This window comes from Mustela erminea, chromosome 10 (assembly GCF_009829155.1).
Source record: "Mustela erminea isolate mMusErm1 chromosome 10, mMusErm1.Pri, whole genome shotgun sequence".
Classification (NCBI taxonomy): domain Eukaryota; kingdom Metazoa; phylum Chordata; class Mammalia; order Carnivora; family Mustelidae; genus Mustela; species Mustela erminea.
In genome coordinates this window covers 84,206,554-84,232,860 of record NC_045623.1, presented here as the reverse complement: position 1 = coordinate 84,232,860, position 26,307 = coordinate 84,206,554, and the positions used below count along the sequence as shown (strand labels likewise).

General features: G+C 45.5%; 1 protein-coding gene across 6 annotated transcripts in view; it reads right to left on the bottom strand.

The window, feature by feature from the left end:
* Positions 1-26,307, bottom strand: part of CSMD2 (CUB and Sushi multiple domains 2) — a 601,873-nt gene that overhangs the window by 489,211 nt on the left and 86,355 nt on the right. For all 6 annotated transcript variants that reach the window (XM_032302441.1, XM_032302440.1, XM_032302436.1 and 3 more), the window contains exon 3: positions 7,853-7,965. In XM_032302441.1, coding sequence (XP_032158332.1) covers positions 7,853-7,965 — 113 coding nt within the window. The remainder of the gene's footprint in view (positions 1-7,852; positions 7,966-26,307) is intronic.

Sequence of the window (26,307 nt, the reverse complement as noted above, 5' to 3'; positions counted from 1 at the left end):
AGCGCACACCATCCCTTCTGGCAGAGGAAATGGACACTCATCGCCTCCCACCCTAGAGGAGGCCTCGCCAGCCCTGCCATTCTGGACCAGAGTGGCCTGAATGGTGCAAATTACATATTCAGTGCATATATATATATATATATATATAGTCAGAGAGCTTCCATTAGCCCAATTTTAAAATGTCTGCATAATGTCCCAGAATAGGGGAGCCCTTTCAGAATGAGGAAATTGTCTGAGAGGTAGAGACTGAGATGGGAATCAGTGGGCCTAATAACAGGAAAGAATAAAATCAGGAGGGGGTCCATTTCTGGACCCCAGTTTCCATGTGTGCAGAGCGTCATGGTCACCTCCCACCTTGCTCCCACCTCCAAAAGCCATGAAAGCACACTCTGTCCCAGAGCTTGCTTCAAACTCACCTCTCCTGATCCAACGCCCACAGGGAGCGCCATCTTTGTCCTTTTGTCCCCCTACTTGTGTGCCTGCCTGACCCCCAGTAATGATGCTGCTGACCTTCCATCCGTAGCAGAAGGTCACCCTGGCATTTTTCAGAAGGGACACTATAGTGGGCAAGTCTTCTTCCTCCCCTGCCTGGTGGATGGGGCAAAGGGGGTGAGCCGTGGCTGTGAAGGTAGGGCTTGTCTGAAAAATCAGCAACTGCACACAGTAGGCACTCGAGAATTATTAGCTCAGTGAAGGAAAGAGTCTCTACCCTCAACTTCATGTGCGATGTCAGCCCCTCTGGGCTCTGTTCTTCAGGGGACTAGTGGTTTGCGGGTGGGCTTCGGAGCATCTGAATTAGGTGAAGGGAAATACGGAAAAGGGATGTGAGCATGTATGTGCACGTGTACATGCATGTGTGTGTGCACGCATGTGTGAGTGTACATGCATGTATGTGTGTGTGCACACACACAGGTATGAGTGAACTGGAATGCAGAGACAGTCATGGCTTTCAAATCTGTGACTCCAGCCTCCAACTTCTAGGGCCTGCTGGACGTGCTGCTAGCACTTTGAGCTCTAAAGCCAATACCTCTGATGCAAAGAGCAGAGGCCACCAAAAGGCTAACTCCTGGTCATGATGGGCAGTTCTGGTCCACGAGGCGGCAGGGCCTGGAGCCTCATCCCTGTCCAGTGGATGCGTCCTCAGGCAGTGCTGGGGCTCATGGTCATGGACAACACTCTGCTCCTTCCCCACAGAGACCACGGTCTGTTTGTAGACCGGATACCCCATGAATACCGGGCTGAGCATCTGGGGCAAACTCAGGAACCAGGGGACTGAGGTGGAGCTGGGACTGTGACCTCTGGCAATGTCATGAGCTTTTCTCCCATCTCTGGAAATAATCCCAGGCAAGTAAGGCTAGTGTGAGCAGGACTTCCTGAATCTGCTAACATCTATGGAGCGGGGATGCTGACCAGAGCCCTGTGCTGGGCACTTCGTGTGACTTGTGTGTTCTCTTCTTTAGTCTTCCCAACTGTGGAAGCATATTCTTACCTGATTTCACATGGGGAGGTCAGAGAAGCAGAATTCCTTGCCTAAAGTCGCACAGCAAGTGAATGGCGGAAATGGGCTTTGATTCTAGATTTGTATGAACTCAGGACCTAGAGTCTTAACCATTATATGATGCCACCTCTCCCCTTAACAGTTACCAGGGAAGGGCACCTGGGTGGCTCAGTGGGTTAAGCCTCTGCCTTCGGCTCAGGTCATAGTCTCAGGGTCCTGGAATGGAGTCCTGCATCGGGCTCTCTGTTCGGCAGAGAGCCTTCTTCCTCCTCTCTCTCTCTCTACCTGCCTCTCTATCTACTTGCGATCTCTGTCTATCAAATAAATAAATAAAATATTAAAAAACAAAACAAATTTAAAAAAAACAGTTACCAGGGAATTTGCAAGAATAAGCATTCTTCATCCTTCTAGATTCTGTGGAGATACTATGTGAAATAGAACAGGCCTGATTTTTAAGGAAGCCTCCAGTATTTTGATAGTGAGATCCCAAGATAACAGTCAGAGTCAGCTGAGCAGAAATACCTATTTTCAGATCTGGATGATGAAAATAGATCTGATTGACTGAGACCCAGCACTCAGGGATGGGTCCTCCGTCATGAAAGTGTCTGATGGACAACTCTGGATTAATGGTCCAAAAGTGCAAAGGTGAAGCCAAGATTGGGCATTTAAAACCTGCAGAGACTCTCATCTAATTGACATTTCCGATCTGCTTATAATAACTCCTGTTTACATGCCGATGGGTCTGGAATACACAGAGACAATCTCATAGCCTTTCAGATTGTGTGTGGAGAAGGCAAGAAGCCTGGCGGCTAGGCTTGGAGAAATAAGACCCAAAGACACATCAGGGAGAGTCACACTGGGGACAAACTGAGAAGTAAGGGACTCGCACACACTCAAAGATGGATAGGGCAGACCAGAGCACTCGAGAGCCAGAAACAGAAATAGTCCCTGAAACCAAGAAAAAACACAACCGAATTCCAATGGGATTTAAAAGTGAAATGTAAAAATAAAATTTCAAAAGAAAAAGATGAACATTTAAATGAATATTTATCTGATCATGACATGAAAAAGGCCTTTCCAAACATGACACCAAAGGTAGATCATAAAAGTAAATTTTTTAAATATAAAATCAGTGGCATAAAGATTAAAACTCCCACACATCAAAAGGAAACCCATAACTTTAATATCTTTAACATACAAAAACCACTTATGAGAAAAGAGATTAAAAAAAATACTAACACCTCAAAAAAAAAAAAAGGGCAGAGGCGTAACAGGCAATTTACAAAATGATCTACAAAAGGCCATTAAGTGAAGACAGGTGCTCAACCTCCCCTGTCATCAGAGATGGAAATTATAACAACCAATGAGATGTCATTTTTTATCCATTTTAATCAATGAAACAGATTTAAAACTCACCAACATGCAATGTAGATAAAGTAGGGGGCAGAGGGCTCGGCCCTCATGTGCTATTGGTGGAGGTGGGTATCAGCATAACCTTTCCAAGAACAGCGTGGAATTACGCATTAAAATGTAAAATCTACCCACTCTCTGACCCCGCAATGGCACTTCCAAGAAATTATTCTAAGAAGATAATTAGATGAGGATTTAAGTTGTATGTACAAGAATGTTCTTCACCTAAGTGTTCACAGAAGACTACCGGTTAAATAATTGTGATACATGCAAACCACAATGGCTCCCTCACTGATATTCATTCAGAAGGACAAACAAAGCAGAGCTACTCTTATTAACAGAGAAAAACGCCATCCTCATTACCAGAGTACAGAACTGAACATAGAGCATAACTCCAAAGGCATGTGGATCTCCATTCCCGTGCAGGTGGCCATGTGCTCATGTGGACCACTGGCTAAACGTATACTCCCCAGAATAGCAGAGGTGAGGCTGGACGCTGTGTAGTGATGGGCAGCCCTAGCTGGGCAGACCAGGGCAGAGGCAAGATCTGGAAGTGGGAGGGGGTGGGGGAGTGAATGGGGTGAGGACTCCTGGGGACTCGGTGCTGGGAATGGGGTTACCAAAGCCAGCAAATGAATCTACAGGACACTCGGTTAAAGTAGGATTTCAGATGGCCCATGGACAAGTTTTTAGTATAAGTCTATCCCATGGAATATTTGGGATAGACTTATACTTTATTCAAAATTTTAATTTGAATAATTTAAAATTCAAATTAACTGGGCACCCAGTAGTTTATCTGGCAACCCTAGCGAGGAAGTTCTGGACACATCTCTTGTTGTCTCCCCAGCATGACCCACACCTGCTGGAAGGGGAGCAGAAGCCGAGGTGGACTTCCTGGGTCCTCCCATACCTCTGACTTAGCTCCAGCTGACCTGCCCATGAAATGGAGGTACCGATCTGCCCTCCTCCAGGAATTCTGCAGGGAGCGCAAGCTTTGGTGTCAGAGAAGCCACGGAAAAACTCCTGGTCATCAAGTAGCCTTAAGCTTGAGCACAAAACTCTCAAGGCGCACGCAGCTCGTACATCTGTAAGATGGAGATAGCAATGTCTGTCCACGGGGCCGCTATGGGGATTAAGTGAGATAATGTATGTAAAGTGCCTGGCATACAGTCAGCGCTTAATACAAGTTGATCCCCTTCCCTCTGATCAGAGGCCGCAGCCCACGCTCTTGTCCCCGCAGATTACAAATCAAGCATCTCCTGCCATGTCAGGGTTAGACGACTGGCCTTTTTTGATCTTTTGCTTGAAGCACCAGCTGCCGTGGGCTGACACTCTTCACCTGACTTCACCTTTCTCCAAAGTCCCCGCAGCAGCTCAGCCCCTTATCTGTACTTTCCACTCTCCTGATGCAATGGAGGAGACAAACTTGCTTTGATAGCAGACTCTCAGGGACCTCGGCCAAGGCGAGCAACTAAGAGCAGGACCCAGATGAACTAGAGAATGCAAGGGGGCCATGGCAGCTGGGGGCAGCCCAGGCTGGTGGCACGGGGCGGGGGGTTCCTCTTCTGGACCCTGTCTGACTATGACTTGTCCAGCACAGTTGTCTAAGATGTACTCTGCAATGGAGCTGACCTCTTTCCCAGAAAGCCAAATATTCAGAGTCGTTCTGCCTACAGGATCCCCTCCCTCCCCTCCAGGGAGGCCCAGGTAGTTCCAAAAATTCTTCCCAAGGTCAGATAGTCAGTTACAGGCGTAAGAAGCTAGTGTTTATCAGTAAGTCCACAAATACAGGATTATCTGGTGTCTTGTTCATAAGCCCGGTGACAGACAGGCCCAGGCCATCACGTGCATGCAGCTAGCCTGTGCTTTATTCCCAGCAGTGCTGCCTGTACTGGTTCCTCCCACCTTCCCCACTACCCACTCTCCGCCCCTCCACTTGGGGTGTTCCAGAAGTCAGTACAATTCATACTTTTCTAGATGCACACAAACAGGCCAGGCCCAGGCTAGGTCAGTGGGGTCTGGTGAGTGCCCCAGCCTTGGCCTCTCTGTGTTTGGCTCCCTTGTGAGCACACCCGTCTCTGAGCCTCTCTGCCAGGCTGCACAAAGACAGCAGCTGCAGAGACAAGAGCTGGCAGAAACCTGCCCAGCTGACTGCATGGGGACTCACTGAACCACAGCAACCTGTTCACATGGGCCCCGGGGTTTGCCTGGACCTTGTCTTCAAGGCTTTGTCCTCTTACCACCAAAGACACCATTACATGGCCGGGGTACGGCAGGCCCTTCCTCTGGCCCATTCTTCCTGCGGCAGAATGCTGTGCAACCTCACGTCTGGGCTGCCTCCTCTGCCGAGCAGGTGGAAAGAGGGACTCATCAGCCTATACTTGACTACACTATTCCATGACCTCTTCTGAACTGCTGACCCTTTGTGAAGCTGACGGAAGCTCTGGCTCAGCTCGTCCAGTAGCGTCCCCTGCTGTGATGGACAAGCTTTCCACCTGTGATGTCCAGTATCAGGGCCACATGTGGCTCCTGACCACTAGAGAGGAAGCTCATGTGACCAAGAAACTGCATTTTAAATGTTATTTAATTTTGAGTAATGTAACTATAAATATTTCCATGTGGCCAATGGCAACCACACAGGATAGCACAGCTCTAGACAAAGGGTCAATGAACTTCTTCTGTAAAGGACCAGAGAGTAAAGATCGTAGATCTTGCAGGTCACGCAGTCTCTGTGGCAGTAGCTTGACTCTGAAGTCGTAGCCCATGCCAGCTGTCATAGACAGTGCAGCAACAAGTTGGCTTAGCTGCATTCTAATAAAACTTTATTTGCAAAAACAAGCATGGACTGGATTTAGCCAGGGGGCCATAGTTTGTTGATCTCTGTTCTACTCTTTTCTTAAAAAAAAAAAAGAAAGAAAAGAAAAGAAAACACACATATATCCATATACATTCAGAATGGGCTCAGCCAGGTAAGCATCTTACTCTTGATTTCAGCTCAGGTCATGGTCTTAGGGTCGTGAGATCAAGTCCCGTGTCAGGCTTTCCACTGGGCATGGAGTCTGCTTAAGATTCTCTCTCTCTCCCTCTCCCTCTCCCTCTGCCCACCCACCCTGCTAGCACTGTTCACTTGTTCTCTCTCAAAAAAGAAAAAAAAAATTTTTTTTTAAATATCAGAATTTTGCCCCTAATTTCAAGGGGTTTATAGGACTTTGATGTCTAACTATAAGCCTTGCCATGAACCCCAAGCTCCATACAACCTCTGATTTAAAAGGTATCAGTGAATAGAACCTCAGATCTGCTCTGCCTGGTAAGAAAGTGCTTGGCCTTGCTTCCTAGAGGGGGCAACGTGGGCTGGATCAACAGGACACTCATGAAAGTCCAGGCTTCCAACAAAGATCTATAAGGATGGTGGAATGAGGTCGTCATAAGGGTCCAGCCAGGGCCCCCCATGCCAGTCCCTCCCAACATCTCTGCAGACACCAACTGTGGTGTCCCTGAGTTACCCCCACCACCAGCCCCAAACACGCCCCATCTCCCTAAGGTCAACATGCTGTAAAAGGAACTTGTGACTAGAGATGCTGTAAGGGATTTCTGAAGAGGCCATTTGTAACTCAAATTTGGAGAAAGTTATTTTGGGTTCAGGGACAAAGGTTTGGGGTGAAGATATAGCCAGAAGGACCAAGATCACAGATTTGATATTGGGAGGATGTGATCATTTTTTTTCTAAAGAAATTGAGCTACCTCAAGAGACCTGTAGAGATCATTAGGTCTTTATCAAGAGCCCTCAGTTAAAGGCTGGAATTATGTCAGAAATTATCAGTTAAAGGCATGTAGAATTTTCTCTGGAGCCTTCTCAGAAACCTTTAGTTTAAAAATAATGGAGCCTTTCCTCAGGAGTCCTCAAACACTCAGGTTAAAGCATCAAACTCTATCCCCCACACCCCGACTACCAGGGATGGATTTTGCCAAAGGAGTAGGACTTGCTCTCTTTCCGTGGTGCGCTCCTAGCCGGGAAGAAGGTGGTATCTCTTTCTATGTTGCTATAGCTCCATTCCAAAAAGCATCACTTATTCTTTAAGTTCTTGGAGGTAAGAAAACTTTCAAATAACTGGCATGCTTTACTAGGATATTATGTCATTACTGTTATTAATTATCATTAACAGTCTTAAAATATGCCTATTAATGATCTCAACACAAAATAGCAGTGTGAGTCTTAGCCAAGAGCAGCATAATTACCTATTAATGAGATGCAAATTTCCCAGGGAAATGACAGAGATCTAGAAGTAGCACCTTCTGAACTAATATAATAAAGTTAATAATAATAATAGTGTATAATCTGAAGATATTAGTGTTAATTTGAATGCCAACACCGTATTTAAACAAGCCGAGGGAAGTGGAAATTATTTGCATAACTCAAACCAAGAAAGCCTAATCCGTGCTACTAAGGAACAATGGACAGTTCTTCTCTGAATGACCTAACACTAAGGCTTTGCAGTCACTAGATTGAGGAGAAGAGTTTTTTCAGCTCCTTATTTTATTTCTTTTTACTTAGGCTTTCTACCTCTCTTATTTCCAAAACCAAGCAGAGATACCTTACACCATTAAGCCCGATAGAAAGCAGAATTAAAAACAAAACAAAACAAAACAAAACCAAAAAAAAAACCACAACCAAACACATTTAGGGGACAGAGAAGTAGGATGAGACCGGGCCCTCAGGATAAATGACTGCAGCCAAGCTCTGATTTTAATTTTCAGTTTCCTGGGAACATGGCACGGACAATTTAGGCAACCAAGTTACAGGTTAGGAGGCAGCTTTGTTAGGATGGAGGGGGGAGCTTTGAATTTGAAGCACCCCTTCTCTGCAGCTGAGTACAGTGCGGCCCTAGCCAGGGCCATCCCAACCTCACATGCCAGGCCCTAGTGGCCCAGCCCAGAGGCACCTACCTTCATAGCTGGCATGGAAACCCTGTGCGCTGACCGCGTAGTCACTGATGAGACGCAGAGAGAGGGTGGCAGCAGCACTGACGATGGTGGCTGGCAGCTGAAAGCCTGTGAGCCTGAAAGACAAAGAGGTGCCATTTAGGGAGAATGACCCCTTTGGGAAATGAGCATCCGTTAAGCATTTCTTGAGCACCTGCTGGATGCACAATGCTGACTTCAGCCCAGGGAGGGATATGAAAGCAGACTAACACTGGCCATGGGCAAGGTGTCCAAGGACAAAGAGGTGAGGGAGCAGAGGTGGTGGCAAGCGGTAGTCTCCTGTCACAGACAGGTGGAAGCCACTCCCCCAAAGCCACAGGCCATCCCCCAACCCAGAGACCTGCCGCCTCATCTAGGTCTCTTCTCCTTTCTCCTCTTTGGGTGTCTTCTCCCATCTCTTCCCTTACTAGATGAGGTCTTCTGTGTCTCTGGGTCAACTTCACCACAAACTAACAACTAATAATTGCCAACAGACAACATTCACTTGGATACTGAGGAAAACAGACCTAAGCGTTAAGTAGCAGGAGGTGGCTGCTTCTCATCACAGAATTTATTCTTTAGAAGGAATAAGTCTATGGCTTTTATAGAAATGATAAGTGCTTATTATTTTTAAAAGATGAAAGCAAAAAGTTAAAAAAAAAAGAAAAAAAAGAAAGAAAGAAAAAACCAATGCAATCTAGAAATAACCGTGTTTAACAGTTGACATACAAAGTGACGGAGGGATCAATAGATGGGATCATCATCAATGAAATAATTTCATACAAATGGGATCGTACAGTACATGCTTTTAAAATTAAAACGCTTAATTTTTTTCTGTGAGTTCGTGAAGGAAAAGAAACAAAAGTGAAATGGAAGAATTGTTGAACCTGAGATAATTCGTTTGCAGCACAAGAGAATCATTTGGAAAAGATTCTTCTAATGTTAAAAAGATAAAATAAAGAAGCTTTCACTTAACTCTTGGGAACATATTTTAGGAGAGCAGGTGTCCACAGCTGGGTCCCCCACAGGTGACCTGAGTTTGCACAGAGGAGGTGGTGAGGGGGCCAGTCCCCTGTCTGCTTCTGTCCCTTATCTCCTCCCTGAGTCTCACCCTCCATCCCTGCACCCCCATCAAGGCTCTGGGAGGGAGTTCAAGGTTCACCGTTACTCTCATTTTCAAGTAGTCTGGGACACCCGTGGTGTTCCTGGATCCCGCTCTATTCCTTCCATTGTCAAATAATATCTGGATGTCCAGATGTCCCCTGGAGTCATGAACTCCGGGTTCAGACACATCAACTGAGATAGGTGTCAAAGCCCACCATGAAAAGCCCTGTGCTAGATGAAGTCCTTGCCCTTCCCACCATTCTAATCTTACAGGATTCGTGTTAACTCAAAATAAACTCAAGGAACAGAGAAGGAAAGTGATGGAGCTGTGAAACAGGTGACCAAAGAAGTTTCAAGTTCATGTTCTCTTCTGATACATCCAACAAGGATGCCTACATCACCCCATAATCTTTCCTCTACCTGCCCCTAATCTTCTGTCTCTGTCTCCCTCACTTTGTCATATGGTTCAGAAATTAAGATGTAAAATACTAAGATAATACATATTAGGAAAAAACTTTTTTTTTTTTAATCATCTTATGTGGGGAAGATCTTTCTAAGAATGACATGTTTAAAGAACTCCTTTGGCTCCTACCTTCCACCATCATTCTTCTAAGGAGCTGTCACGCACAGAGTACCCCACCTGCCCACCTGTTATAGAACTGGGCAAATGACCAACCGTGGCATGTCCCTCATCTTTATGGACCAGTTCAAGGCATGGAGGAGGAGGAGGGCACTTAACACAAGCAGGGTCATTCTGAGTCCTTCCACAGGATATGATATACAGATTCTGAGAGTCTTTTAGTTTTGGATTCTAAATCACTAGGAGGCAAGCTTGGGACTGCCAGCAGCCTTTTTATCAGTATCCAGAGCCTAGCTGTTCTATAAAATTATATTCTCCATGATACAGACAAAGCTGAAAGTGAGAGAAGAGAGACAGAACCCTGATGATACATTGTCGAGATCCTCAAGCCAGCCGTGCAGAGACATTCAACTCTGCAGTGCCCTGTTACATGAGCCAACAATCCTTCACTGCTTGCTTCCTTCCTTCCTTCCTTTTTTTTTTTTTTTCTCAAGCTAATTTGATTTGAATTCTATTTCTTGCAATTGATTACTGGAGGAGACAGCATGAAATCCCAGAAGCATTAAAGGAAAGTATTGATTGATTTAATTATGTGAAAATCAAAAGCATGTAGCAAAGCAAAAGAAACTGCAAAAAAAAAAAAAAAAACCCAAAAAACAAAAAAGGAGGAAAAATACAAACGGAGAAGATTATAATATATATGACAAGAAAAAAGTGAGCATTCATAATCTATATAGAACACTTACAAATTATGAAAAGGGTAAAGCAAGTAAAAAGGAAAAGGGCAAAGGACACAAACAAAAATAGAGAAATAATCCAGCTACTTAATATAAAAAAAAGTTGGAAACTAAATCCACAAGACTCATTTTTCACCTCTCACATTGGCAACTATCCAGACCTGGCAAAATTTACAAAAAACAGATCCTGCAGATATCAAAAAGATGATAAGGAAATACTACAGATTATATACATGCACTTGACAAATTAGATGAAATGGACCTGTTCCTTGAAAAGTGCAACTTAATGTAAGCTCCCCAGTATGAAGGAGATCATTTGAAAAGCCTTATCATTATTAAGGAAATTGAACTAGTAATTTTAAAAATCCCAAAAAAGATACATACCAACCCAGATGGTTTCACTAGAGAATTCTACCAAGCATATAAAAGAGAATTAATACAAATGCTACATAATCTCTTCCAGAAAACAGAGAAAAGAAAGAATACTTCCAAACTCATTTATGGGATCAGTATTACCCTAATACCAAAACCAAAGACAGTCCAAATCAAGAGAACTAAAGACCCATATCCTACATGAATATAATCACAAAAATCCTTAAAAATTATTAACAAAGAGAATTCAGCAATATAATAAATTTATTATATACCATAAACAAGTGGGGTTTGTTCCAAAGACAAAAGGCTAGTTCAATGTTTGAAAATCAGTCAGTGTAATTTACCACATTACCAGGCCAAAAGTAGAAAAATCACACAACTATATAAACTGATGAAGAAAAAGCATCCGACAGAATTCAGCACTCATTCATGATGGTGGGGGAGGAGGATAAAAGACTGTCAGAAAACTAGGGATAGAAGGAAATTTCCTGAACTTGATAAAGAACATCTACAAAAGTCCTACAGCTAACCTCCCACTTAATGGTAAAAGACTGCTTTTCCCTGAGGATTGACAATAAGTCAAGGATCCAATAAGCCAGTTGGAAAATCAGCAAAAGACACAAAGAGACATTTTACTAAAGAAGATACAAGAATGGCAAGCAAGCATATTAGAAATGCTCCATATCACTGGCCACTAGGGAAATGCAAAGTGAGAACATGTGGGAAGGTGAGCTACTTACTACTACATACCGTTAGAAAAGAGAAGATAAAAATCGGGACAACACTGAATGCTGACAATGATACGGAGCAAGTGGATTTCCCAGACATTGCTGGTAGGATGTAAAATGGAACAGACACTCTGGAAAGAGGCCATTGCATGAAAGAAAGAAAGAAAGAAAGAAAGAAAGAAAGAAAGAAAGAAAGAAAGACAGTCAGTCTACATATACAATGTAACAATCACACTCCTGGGCATTCATCCCAGAGAAATGAAAACTTGTGTCATCACAAAAACCTGTACACAGTTGTTCATAGTTTTTCTCTTTTGGTAATAATCAATGACTGGAAAGGACCCAAATGCCCTGCAAGTGAATGACGAATCCCATTCCATATACCACGGCTCCTCCACACCATGGACTACTGCTCAGAGATAAAAAGGAATGGGCTATTTGTACGTACAACAATTTGAATGGATCTAAGGGCATTACGCTGAGATTAAAAAAAAAAAAAAAAAAAAAAAGGAAAGAAAAGAAAAGCTCATCTCAGAAGATGACACATCAGAGGCTCCTGGGTGGCTCAGTCCTGATTTCGGCTCAGATTGTGATCTCAGGGTTGCCCCACACCTGCCCCACACCAGGGTTGCTCCACCCTAAGCATGGAGCCTGCTTAAGATTCTCTCTCTACCCCTCCCCCCCCCCTCCCCACCACTGCTCCTGTGTGTATGCATGCACCCTCTCTCTCTCTCTAATAAAAAAGAAAAAAAGAAAAAAAATGACATACCAGATGATTCCATTATATCAGTTTCCTGGAATGATATTAAAAAGATTAAAAACAGGGCGTCTAGGGGGTTCAGTCAGTTAAGAGTCTGCCTTCAGCTCCGTTCATGATCCCAGGGTCCTGAGATCAAGCCCTGCTTTGGGCTCCCTGCTCAGCGGGGAGCCTGCTTCTCCCTCTACCCTACCCTTACTGCTCGTAATCTCTCTCTTTCTCTCTCTCTCAAAGGGGAATTTAAATCAATAATTTATTATTTTACACTCTCTCAAATAAATAAAATCTTTTAAAAAGAGAGATGGAAAACAGATTTGTGGTGGCCAAAGGTAAGGGATAGGGAGAGGAAGGGAAGTGGGGTAACTATAAAGAAGGATCAAGGTAAAGGAGGGAGCTCTTTGTGGCAATGGACCACGTCTGTATCCTGATGGCAGTGGCGGTGACATAAATGCACCCATGTGACAGAGTGACAAAGTCATAAACATATTCCCATGCCAACGTCAGTCTCCTGGTTTTGATATTTTACAACCGTTACATTCCATGTACCCACAGGGGGAAACTGGGAAAGGCACATGGAACCTCTGTATTATCTTCCAACCTTCTACAAATCTGTAATGTCTTCTAAATTTAAAATTTTTAAAAATTATACTTGTGGCTCACACTGTGTTTCTACTGGACAGTACCTGAGTCCTCCATTAGTTTTGACCTAAACTTGGTCTACCTAGATTGAGCCTTGAGCTCCTACTTGGTCGTTCCCAGGCCCCTCTCTCCAGCTGCTTCCTGTACATTCCAGCACCCAGCCCCCAAACACACACCCCTGCAGCATGGTTGGGTCCTTACTGGAAGAGGACTGCCTACTGGAACCATACTCCAGCCACAAAGCCACCACTCACATGTCCCTTGGCTTCCTTCTGACATGCCCATGCACCAGATACCCTTCCCCCATACCCAGACATGCATGTCTGCAGATGAGAGATTGCTGCCCTCAGTGGCAGGCATTAAAATGTCGAATTGTCCCCACTAGGGTCAGACCTCTATCTGCAACTGCTCTCCAGGCCCCATCCCAACTGTCCCTAGGTGTCTCCAACCTCCAAATGGGCCCAAGTCACAGCAGGTGCAACTTGGCTCTACGCCCTTGGGTGTCCTTCCCATACGGTCTGGGGAGACTCTTCCTTCAACAACATACAGCTTCATGTGGGCCTCTCACATTTCACCAAGGCTGCTCCCATGATATTTCTGAGCTGCCGTTAAAGATTCCTAGACCCTGGTTTCTTGGTACTATATTGACACAAGCCGCGCATAGCTAATGTACATTGTCAACAAACAATTACAGTTTTATCGCTTGCAATATATGGAATTGCAGCTTACAAGGCATTTTCTCTAATCAGATATTTACCATCCTGCTCTTTCTTTCCCAGCCTTGGTAGATAAATTCTAACATGGAGGATTCCTCAAAAGTGCTAACGCTGGAGGGGGTGTGAAAGCCTAGATCTCCCGTCTGGATACTTGAATCATCACTCCCCTCCCCCACCCCCCATGCCCGATCTTCCCTCACCCACTCTGGGTCCCCAAATAAATCTGAAACAAGCTGATGACCTCACAGGAACAGTAACCATGCTGCGCTTTGGAATAAACAAATAAAACAAATAAAACATTCCCACCGTTTATCTGATGAGTCTAAATACCATATTGAAAGGAGTTAGGCATGCTTCAAGAGTGGAATCGAGGCTTATCACAGACTCAGCTAAGAGGATGGCAAGATCAGCAAAAGCCCCTCCTGCTGGTGGCTCTCTCCCCCATTGACTCTAAAGTGAGCAGAGGAGAGCTTGGTGGCATGGCCCCAGATGTAAGAGAATGCTCCTCTTCAGCTTTCTCAAGTCTCCCTGTCTTTCCTGCTCCTCAAGAACCTTCTCTTTGCTTCTGCCTCCATGCCCAGAGTCACCCAGGATCTTGGACCCTGGTCATGTCCAAGACCCCAAACTTCTCACTCTCCCAGTGCTGAATTCACCAATGGCTTCCCATTGTTCTTAAGATTAAGGCCAGGACCTCTAGTGCCTTCCACAGAGCCTGGAAGACTCAGCCACTTCATCCCACCTGGCTCTGGCTCTGTCAGTCTTCCTAGGTCAAGGGCAGAGGCCACAGTTGGCCCCAAGTGCAGGCAATAAGTTGTGTTTCCTGTGGAGAATCTCAAAATGATAATAAAACAGAAGCTTCCCATGAAGTTGCTCTCCAAACACTGTCAGTGATAAAATGTTCTTCCCTTACCTTTTTCCCCACCCTCCTCCAGGCTTCAATTCCTTCAGTATGCACCCCACCCCCGGCCTTTGCACATGCCTTTTCCTTTTTAGAGCACTTTCTCACCTCCCCTCCACCTCCTGGGCTAATAAACTCCTTCCCATCATTCAAATCTTGTCACAAATGTCTCAACATTTCAGTGTTTCCGAAAGAGGCGTCCTTGACCTCCCAGAGCAGTCAATCTATTTGCATCCTCATGGGTCCCTTGGGCAGTCGCTGGTGCTCCTCAGCACGTACCCTTGGCTTTGCTTTCTTCCCAGATACCCAGTAGAATGGCATCTCCCCACCATGGCCAAGGGCAAGCCTGGCCGTAGCACTGGCTTTGCCAAGGCTATGCAGGTAGCCGCAGAGTGCGCTCTTTCTGGGAGGAAGGCTTGAAGAGACTGTGCACCTCTTGCCCCATTCCCCCGTTGCAGGGATCCCCGGTTCCTGCCAGCCTGGGTCTCGGGGTGACTCCAGCCAGCAGAGAGCAGAGCCCCTGCAAGTTGTTTTCGGATTTAACAGTTTGAGCAAGAAATAACCTTGGTGGGTTAAACCACTGAGATTTGAGGATTGGTTGTTACCACAGTGTTTTAAAATGTAGCTTTTATTATTATTCAGTGTGGTGAGGCCAGCAGATCAAGAGTGGACTGTCATCAAAATGATAGCTTGTTTATTCATGGTTCCTGAGGGAAAGGGGCCCAGAGCAGCCTTCTGAGGACAGGGGCAAGAACACTGCATAAACACTGCTGTGACTCGAGCACACTCCTCAAGAGGAAGCAGAGATCTGTCTGCTCCCAGGGCTGACACAGACAGGATGTCCCCTGGGGGATGCCGCTCAAGGCTTTGTGCTTGCATTACTTGGCCTGCCTTTCTCTTGCTTCAGCTCACGACTCTATACCCTCCACCCACACAGGCCTGTACACTCTCTTGAATGTGCTGTGTTTCTTCCCGCCCCAGGGCCTTTGCATCAGCTGCCCCTAGGGCTGCATGAGCTGCCGCCTCCCCTTAGCCATCCAAGCTGCCACCATCCCCCCTTCCCGTCCCCCACTAGCTTCTCAGGTCTCAGATTGAACATTACCTCCTCTGGGAAAGGGCATAGGGATCTCTGATCAATGTTCTCAGAGGACAGAGGACTTCTTCCTTTGCAATACTCATTCTGTCATAGCTTGATTTTCTTATTGAATTACTTGGGATGTATCTGTCTTTCCTTCTTATGATAAGTCTCTAGAAGGCAAGGACTAGATTTAACTTTCTCTCTGCATCGCTAGTATACAGCACATACTAGAAAGTGAATCCGCGCCCCCCCCCCCAAATTCTTATGTTGCAAGTCAACTCCCCCCATGTGTGATAATTAGGAGGTGGGGCCTTTGGCAGGTAATTAGGTTTAAAAAAGGTTGTGAGGGCAGAGCCCTCTTGCATGGGATACTTGAACGGGATCTCTGCTCTCTACCATGAGACGTACAAGCGGAAGATGGCAGCCAGCCTACAGCCCAGAATACAGCTCTCACCACATCCTCACGTGCTGCCCCCCTGACCGTGTGCTGTCAGTCTCCAGAGCAATGGAAATACATCTCTGTTGTTTACAAGCCACCCAGTCAGTCTACGGAACATTTGTTATAGCAGTCAAATGGATTAAGGCAAATGTAAAAGTCATGAATGAGTGGATATTCAACCATCAGGGAGCAGACAGAAAAGATTACTGTTGTTTGACGGCTAGCTTACAAGATCGGTCTTTGGCTGATATTGAACCTGGATTTCAGGAGGGTCCCCACCTTTCCCAGAACTGGTAAGAGTCATCTAAACTATCTATGTGAACATTACCGTTCACACTAAACACCTGCCTTCCTGCTGGGAGTCTGAAACTTTGGTACACACTGGGCAGACAGTGCTGATGTCGCTGCTCCCAGGAAAAAGTCTGGGCACTCAGTCTCCGGTGGGTCTCCGTGGTGGCAGCATTTCACAAGTGTGTTCCTTGCCAGGGCGATTAAGCACGTTCTGTGTGAACCCTCTGGGAAAGGACTCCTGGCAGCCTGTGCCAGGTTTCCCCCAGACTTCATCCTGTGCATGGTTTCCCATTGCCTTCACCGTGACAGATCATAGCCAGGAGGACAACAATGGGCTACCTCCTATGAGTCCTCTGAGCATATCATGGAAGCTGTGGGTGGTTGCAGGGACCCCCCCCCCCCCCGCCCAGCAAAGGGGCAACAAGTGACCACAACCCAATCCATCTGCAAAGTTCAAGTCAAGAACTAGACTGTTCTTTAGAGGATATCCTAGGGTGTCTATTGGTTAAACGGAATTGGAAAAAGTTAGGCAAGGAGTTTTCAGAGAAAAAAAAAAAAAAACAGAAATAAAGTGTTTGTGGAGGCATTTAATGGGTGAATAGCAAACTTGCAAGACAGGAGTAGATGATGCCAAGAGCTCCCAACCCATTTGGGACCAGAGACCCTTTTATCCTTAGATTGTATGGCCTGGGGTTCTGTGGGACACCACCTAGGAAATCAGATGTCCAGAGAAGGCAGGTCACAATGTTCGAGGCTGCTGAGGTTCCTCATCTCAGAAGCCCTGAAACCCAGGATGACCAAAAGGGGGATGGTCTCTGTGCTGTCCCAAGACCCAGGCGTCCTGGCAATAAACCCCTATTTCTGAGAATAATCCATGCATGTCATTTCTCTGAAATCTTAAAGAGCCCAGTTAATAGAGAATTATCCAGGAATAAGCAGTAATATAGCAAATTGGGCCTTTATTGGATGGCTCTCATTTAAGGCTTTTAGCACATCAAACAGTAATATAAAAAAAGACATGTCAATTGACCTTGGGAATAAAAGAGTAAATGCAAGCAACATTTGTCACACTGACAGGCTTGGCAAACAGTGTTTTGATTTGCCAGCAGCCTTACTCCACACAGCAGCCACGAGTTAGATACATAAACCATTAAGCTAAAAACAGAACTATCATTACAGGCACTGTCTAGTCATTTGCAGGTAATTGATGGACATTAGTCATAATCACATACAATACACGGACACACACATACACCCCTACAGACATAGGTTCTCTCTGGTGATTCCCATTTGCATTGCATCAGGGGCTTCTAAAATTGGGGTACTTGCAGAAAAAGGGCTTTCTGTGCTTTTAAGTGTCTGTGTCCTGAGCTCTTTTCTTCTTAGAGGACCTGCAGGCTAGGGCACTGTGGAGCTCTCTCTGGGAAATGGGATGCTCAGAGAAGGCAGGTCACAGAGCTTCTGCTACTGCTAAACTGGCCATGAGATCACTGACACTCCTGGTCTCAGAAGCCCTGAAACCCACAGTAACCAAAAATCTGTAGAGCTGGGTCTTGTGCTGTCCCAAGATTGGGGAATCCTTGGAATAACCCCCTCATTTCTGAGGATGACCTGGCATTAGCCACATATTGGCTAAAAAAAAAAAAAAAAAAAAAAATCCCAGCTTAAGTTCAAAGGATCTTCTCTAAAAGGTCTAGGTTTATCCAGAAAACATCTGCTGGCTTTAAAAACATCTGCTTTCAGCTGCACACATACAAACATTTTGGGGAGGCCAGTATACCTGTCCAAAGTATGGCTCGGTGGGAGCGATGCTAGGCATCCAAATCTCCTGATACCCTAATGCATGCAGGCTTTCGAAGCAAGGTCTGGAGTCAGAGCAGGCCCACCTGCTGACAGCTAAAAATAAGGAAGCAGCACTGTATGCTTAGAATGCAAATGCTAAACCTGCTCACTCTGTCAATACCCAGGAGTGTTTCCCATAGAGCTGCAGCTTCAGATTCTGCAGGAAGGAGCCTCGGGTATACTCTCTCCATGCTGCATCCAGTGTGATGTTTGTAGATTTGCCTGAAAAACCTGCAAATAATTTTGGGAAGTGCTACGTCCAAAGTAGCACCCTAGTTCTCAGAGGGTGTGCCGTGGTAGGCTACAGTGCTGCAGGGAAATCGTAAGAGCGGTGTGGAATATTCTAAATTTCCAAAGGAATCCATGACACTCAGTATCTGTTGGCCACCCAAAGAATGAGCTCAAGGCAGGTCACAGTTTCAACGTGAAGTTACATTCCATGGCATGACATCATATCTTTGCCAACTGCAGGTTTAGGGGTTGGTGTGGTATATAACACAGGTGCTGGGTGAAAATCAGTGTGGAACAGGATAAGAGGATGGCAGCATCCAATCTGATTCCAAGGTTTGAGAAGCTGGGCATAGCCCAACAAGTATGCACAGCCCATTTGTAATTAATGGTGGTTATTTAAGGAAGAAATAAAAATTGGATTTTTTTTGTTCAATTTATATTTATTATTTGTTCAAACAGCTACAAAATGGTTAGGGTATAAATACTTATTTAGCCATTTGGACCTAACTATTTAGTAAGTAGAGCTGATAGGTATTTCTTTTACCCATGGAGCACCCGTTTTATCCATGGAAAAATAACTGAGGCACCTAATGGCACTTCAAGTTAAGAAATGTTGGGAATCTGCACATCAGTGTACTAAAGGCTCTGAGAAGTCCTGCAGCAAGAAAAATAGACAAACACAGTTGAAGCGAGCATGCCCCACACTTCTTGATCCAGCATACCCATGAATAGCCTTCTTAATGACAAAAGCTTGGAAAATCTAGGACTGTTACCTAGGATTTGCTCTATGATCTGACAGGTTCCAAAAAGAGACCAGAGGCTGACTTATTCCTATTATTAACATTTTAAAATTCTTTCTCATCAACCATGCATTCAACAAATATTATGTGCGTTATTAAATGTCATGTACTATGTTTGATTCTGAGGATAGAAATGTGTAAGACGCGGAAATGTCCCTCAAGAGGTTCACGCTCAAAAGTAGAAACTTCCATTAATTTATCCAGAAATTCAGCCACATCTCATCACCTTCATTGTTCCCATCCTGGTTCGCCCCACCTCCATCTCTTGCCTTGCTGATTACAATAACCTCCCAACTGTTCTACCTACATCCCTCTTGCCCTCTCCAGACTATTGTCAATACAGCAGCCAGCGGGATCACTTTAAGTCAGATTATGTCACTTCCTTGCTTATAACTCTTCTAAAGGTGTCCCACTTGATTTGGGATAAAGCCCAAGGCTTCATAATGACCCAAAGGCCCTGGGCCAACCTCTTGCCATCACCGCTCACTCTCCTTCCCTCTCTCTCTATCACCTAATAGTCTCCCCTGCTCACTCACTCCACCTGTAATGGCCTGAACGTACCTGGCGAGTTTCTGTCTCAGAGCCTTCGTGCTTGCTGTTCTCTCAGCTTTTCCCAGCTACCCCACCTCCTTCCCTGCACGTGGCTGACTGGTTCCCCATCTTCTTCAGGAGTTTTTCTTACATATCACCTTTCCATCGAGGTCTTCGATGACCACTCTAGTTAAAATTGCAAACCTCTCGGGGCGCCTGGGTGACTCAGTGGGTTAAGCCTCTGCTTTCAGCTCAGGTCATGATCTCAGGGTCCTGGAATTGAGCCCTGCATTGGGCTCTCTGCTCAGCAGGGAGCCTGCTTCTCCTTCTCTCTCTGTCTGCCTCTCTGCCTGCTTGTGATCTCTCTCTGTCAAATAAATAAATAAAATCTTTAAAAAAAAAATTGCGACCTTCTCCCCTTCCCCCACTTCTCATCTCCTTATCTCTTAGTTCTGCATTTCTTATCCCCATCTGACATACTATATATTTAATTCATCCTTATTTATTAAGTCCACCTTTCCCCATTATACTGTGAATTCCATGAGGACAGCGATTTTGGCCCATCTGGTCACCTGGTCTATGCCCAGCATTAGAGATCAGTGCCAGGCACACAGTAGGAGTTAATAATTAATTGTACTACTGCTGAAGACAATGATAATGCAACACAGTAAGTTCAGTGACAGCGATGTACCCCAGGAATTCGACATCATCAGCCCGAGCTAATCTAAAGGATAGATTGTTAGCCAATCATCCAAAGGGCATGGAGGGTAGCAGGAGCACAGGAAGGTCATTTCAAGCAAAGGGGACAGCACGAGCAGAGGAAAGACAAAATCCAACTCCACGTGTAATTTATGAACTTGTTCTCCAACCAAAGACAGGAGAACAAATGGATACAACCAGCTGTTCATCCTCCATGTGTTTGCCATGACTGCTTAATTACTAGTCTCCCCAAGAGAGGGGATTTTTCTGGAGGCTGCTCAGCCTTCTAGCAGAGGCAGACTTTATCTGCTTTCACGGGATCCTGGAAAACCTTGACCCAGCTTGGCCTTTATGACAGATGCAGTTAATAATAAAGAGCCCTTCCCTGTGCCCTCAGCTGGAGACCTGATAGGACAAAGCCACAGGGGCAGTGAGATGGCTTGGTCACCTGGGAGTTTTTGCAAGGGGTCTGGGCAATCTCTCAGGCTCTTTGTCCCAGCATCTTTCTGATTCTCTACTTCTAGTCTGGCTTCTGGGATTTTTCAGGCCACCATATTGCACAATTCTGAGGGGTGTGATTCATATTATAGTCAACGGCTCTATGTTCAGACCTGTTGCCTTGTCCCTGGGTTTGGTCTCTTTGTCTGAAACCTCAGAAATAGACAACTGTCAGCTTGAATTTGGAACTGAGTTTCACTCCCTGGATGACATCTTCAATCATCTTTGGTGCAAAGCGGGGACTAAAGCAGACTGATGCAAAGCACAATCCCATGATCCTCAAGGTCTGGCCCATGTCTAAAGGTGGGGGAGGGTGGGGTTGAAATGACACAAAGAAAGACATGAAAGCCCCAGAGACAATGGCAAGATTTGAGAGACTACCACATGAATGGATGGAGTATCGTGTTTACAGAGGGGTCCTACTGACCACGCCGCCTGATGCTGCCCAGTCTTCATGCTCTATTGTCACTCAGATTTACTGTCCTCCTATTCCAAACACTGAATATCTTATTTACAGGCACTTTTTGTTCATTGCTTATCCTCCTCTGCTTGAAAATAAGCTCCAATTAGAATAAGGACTCTGTCGTCTTGGTTACCTTTTTATGTTTAGTGCCTAGTACACAGTAGGGGCCCAATAAATACATGGGAAAGTGAATGTAAGAAGGAATGAAAGAGGAAAGATGGAAGGGAGGGAGGAAGGAAGGAGGAGTTTGCGGTGTCAGAGTAGCTGGGAAAAGAAAGCATTCCAAGAAGCACGAGGTCAGTGGTGGCAAACCTTTTTGAGGGAACTGGTACGGGAGGACTGGAGGGCCAATGGTTGCGGCCTTGGCATTGGCAGGTAGAACAGTAGTGACTTTCTCCAGAGCAGTCTACGTGGAGTAAGGCGGAAAGTGGGTTGCAGTGGGTTAAGCTGCTCACAGGAAGGAAGGAAGTAGAGATACTGAGTCTAGACTGCTCCTCCAAGGCATGGTGTTGAAAGGAAGAGGGTCCATAGAAAGCTACTTTCAAACAAAAGCCTTTTTAGACCCCTAATCAGAAAGGCTCATTTCTACCTTTCTCTCCTGCCCGTCCCTTCCTGTGGCTTCTCTCAGAGCACAAACCGTTAATCATCTCTCATTACTTTATTTTTTAATAGAATAAGCAAGTTCCTAGGCATTTGTTTCAGTCTGATACACATTTTCTTGGCAGGATAATAATTGATACCTTAAGTGACCTCATTAATCAGCAGGGACAATTAGAACGAGGACAATTTGCCGTTGTCGCCTAAGAAAGACTGAAAGTTACTCACTATCTCTACGTCTTCCTATGGTGACCTCCATGGGTGACTGACTCCTCATTAGTCCACGAGTCCATTACTAGGTCTCTCCAAGCACAGTGGAGACAAAAAATCTCCAGAGAAGGTTAAAATTTAGTGGTACACATAGGGAGTCAATATGAGTCCATTTTCATTGCTGGGCTGCCATCCTTGAAGCCCTCTTCTTGTCTCTCCTCTGGGGAAAACAGGTCTGCACAACTCCAGGAATTTCCAAAGAGGCAAGCAAAAATATAACATTAGTAGAGGAATTTCTTAAAATGTAGGAAGCAAGCGTGCCTCTTCAAGGCAACTTCTGGTCAGTCTTTTGATCAAGTGGAATGTTCTCTACAAAGTGCATTATCATCACCTGCATTCCCTTTTTTTTTTTTTTTTGCCAGCGATTCCTTTTTTTATTTTTTAAATTTCTTTTCAGTGTACCAGAATTCACTGTTCATGCACACACCCAGTGCTCTATGCAATACATGCCCTCCATAATACCCACCACCAGGCTGACCCCAACTTCCCACCCCCTGCCCCTTCAAACCCCTCAGATTTTTTTAAAATTTATTTTCAGCATAACAGTATTCATTGTTTTTGCACCACACCCAATGCTCCATGCAATCTGTGCCCTCTCCAATACCCACCACCTGGTTCCCCCGACCTCCCACCTCCACCCCTTCAAAACCCTCAGATTGTTTTTCAGAGTCCATAGTCTCTCATGGTTCACCTCCCCTTCCAATTTCCCTCAACTCCCTTCTCCTCTCTAACTCCCCTTGTCCTCCATGCTATTTGTTATACTCCACAAATAAGTGAAACCATATGATAATTGACTCTCTCTGCTTGACTTATTTCACTCAGCATAATCTCTTCCAGTCCCGTCCATGTTGCTACAAAAGTTGGGTATTCATATAGGCAATAACCTCTTCGATATCAGCCACAGCAACTTCTTTCAAGGTATGTCTCCAAAAGCAAAGGAAACAAAAGTGAAAATAAACTTTTGGGACTTCATCAAGATCAAAAGCTTCTGCACAGCAAAGGAAACAGTCAAGAAAACAAAGAGGCAACCCACGGAATGGGAGAAGATATTTGCAAATGACAGTACAGACAAAAGGTTGATATCCAGGATCTATAAAGAACTCCTCAAACTCAACATACACAAAACAGACAATCATATCAAAAAATGGGCAGAAGACATGAACAGACACTTCTTCAATGAAGACATACAAATGGCTATCAGACACATGAAAAAATGTTCATCATCACTAGCCATCAGGGAGATTCAAATTAAAACCACATTGAGATAGCACCTTACACCAGTTAGAATGGCCAAAATTAGCAAGACAGGAAACAACATGTGTTGGAGGGGATGTGGAGAAAGGGGACCCCTCTTACACTGTTGGTGGGATTGCAAGTTGGTGCAGCCACTTTGGAGAACAGTGTGGAGATTCCTCAAGAAATGAAAAATAGAGCTTCCCTATGACCCTGCAATTGCACTACTGGGTATTTACCCCAAAGATACAGATGTAGTGAAAGAAGGGCCATCTGTACCCCAATGTTTCTAGCAGCAATGGCCACGGTCACCAAACTGTGGAAAGAACCAAGATGCCCTTCAACGGACGAATGGATAAGGAAGATGTGGTCCATATACACTGCATTCCCTTTTGAAAAGAGTTACCAGGTGGGAAAGTCAGGAAAATGTGACAGGTATGGAATATTTAAGTTCCAACAAGGCATTTATACATGCACAAGAAGATGAAGGCTGGGCTGGACATTATCACAATCATAACCCTTTCCCACCTCAACCATGCACACATGTCACCTGGGAACTGGGCTTTGTGACCGAGGCCAATTCTCAGGCCTCCTCTGTCCACTCCAATTTTTACATGAATTCCTTAGCTTGGAATAATTTGCGATTTACAGAAAAGTTACAAAGATGATACAGAGAATTACCGTATACCTTTCACTCCATTTCTCCTGGTGTGAACAACTTCTGTAACCATGGTAGTTGGCCAAAATGGGAGAGATGAACACTGGCATTTTACTATTAACTAAACTATAGCCTTTCTGTCGATTTCAACAGGTTTTCCGCAAATGTTCTTTTTCTGTTCCGAGACACAATCCAGGATACCACATTGCACTGAACGCCATAATTTTTAATGTCTTGTATGGGAACTGGTCAACTTATGGCTCGTGTGACCGAGACCCAAATCCAAAAGGTCATCCCCGACTTAATCCAGAGGACGGACCTGCATTGAAGAGTAAGTTGTGTCCTTGGATCCTAGATCCAAACTGTACAAGTCTTGATGCTCAACATTCCTGGAGCTCGAGGCTGACTCCCATTGTATGAGTTGGTGCCAAGAAAACTTAGAAGACTTTGGAGGGTGGGGTACCTTCCCAGGACTAGTGTCCACAGGGACAAGATGATAATTCTGGTCTATCCGTGTGGGTCTGTTTACCTGATAACTGCTTTTATTTTCCTAAATCATTTTTAAAACTAAGAATCTTTCAGAAACACAAGAGCTAGAGAAGAATATAATGAGCACCTGTGTATTCAACTCCCGCCAGGAAACGAAGCTTTGCAAACACGGTCAGATCCCCTGGGGAGCTCTCCCTTCCCTTGGCATGCTGACAAGACCCTTCACATTCTGACCTCTGCCTCTCCACCCATCAGTCACCAGCGCCCACCCCACCCCAAACAACAATAACAATAAACAAACCGGCAAAAGGTGACTCACCCCAGGTCTCCAGCCACACAGAGCCTCCCCATAGTGCACATAATTCACCCCTTTACACCCACTATTCCCCCGCCTGGACCCTTCCTACCCCATTCATCTCATCATCTTCTAGTTCATTTCTTCTTTAAGACTTTTCCAAGGGACAACCCCTTACTAGAGTCTTCCCTGATTCCTACAGGTGCTCTGCCTCTAAACCCTCCTTGCTCTGAACACATCTCTCCAAACTGCATGGTCTTGTCTACTTCCTTCCTCTTTCTGTTCATCACCCCAAGCTTTCAAGGTCAGGACCCACATCCAGTTCATCTCTAGATCCCAAGGTCCAAGCATAAGGCCTGGAGTAAAGAGGAGCTTGGGGAATATTTGAAAAGCCTGGAGCTTAGTATGATGATCACAAAAAAACAGTCTCTAAAGTTAGTGGTGCTTGGGTTTGGACCCTGGCCCTGCCACTTCCTAGCTGTGTGACCTTGCTCAGGTTCCTTAATATCTTTGTGCCTTCTTTTCCCCCTTTGTCAGATGGGAGATTTACAACGGTATCACCCTCATAGAGTGTTGAAATGATTCCATGAGTTATTAGAAGTATGCTTAGAATGGTGCTTGACACATAGTAAGTGCTCAATAGCCAATATTATTATAATTAACGCTATCAAAGTGTTTAGCACCTGGTAGCTATGGTCACCTGGGTTAAGGATCTGGATGCAAGTGAGTTTATTTGTTAAGTGATCCCTGGAAGTACGGTGAGGGAGAGGGCCAGTGAGACAGGAATGGGGAGACCACCCACAAAGGGGTCCCAACTGCAGAAGGTGCCAGAATGAGTAAATGCTGCTGAAACCCAAAAGGGGCACTGGCAGTGGGCATAGCACATGTAACTCAGTTGTCTTACCATAACAGAGAGGTGGCTCAGGGTATTTATCCAGCAAACACTTTCTTTCCTTTGTTGGTTGTTGGGCTCCTGGGGGCATTAGCTCCTCCCAGTGAGCTATGGGTGGGGGGAGGCTACAGGGAGGGGCCCTCCACTCCTGTCTGGCAGGTGAGCCCATAATCTCCGGAGAGGGTGGGGGACAAATGCCCAGCAGGACTTCTGACTATGTCCCTGGCAGCCTGGCTTCTGCTCTCCTCAAGTCCGAGGAGCGCCCCTGCTCCCCTGCCCCATCTCTCTCTCTCCTTGAGTCCACCCCGATCCCAGCTTCCCAGGGGCCGCCATAGCAGAGATTGGGGAAACCAGCCAGGGGTCACACCATCCTGACCACAAGGCTGAAGGCGGGCAGAATGCCTCCCTTCTCCATCTCCCAGAGCCTCCCTCGTCAGGCCCATCCTGATACCGGTTCCTGCAGCCGGGATAGCTGCGCTCCCTCTTCCGGGCAGGACCCATAGCAGCACCCACGACCAGGTTAAGGTGGTGGTGGCCCACCCCGCCCCTCCCAGCGGGCACCTGGAGGCGGGACCAGAGCGAAGTGGACGGACGGACGGA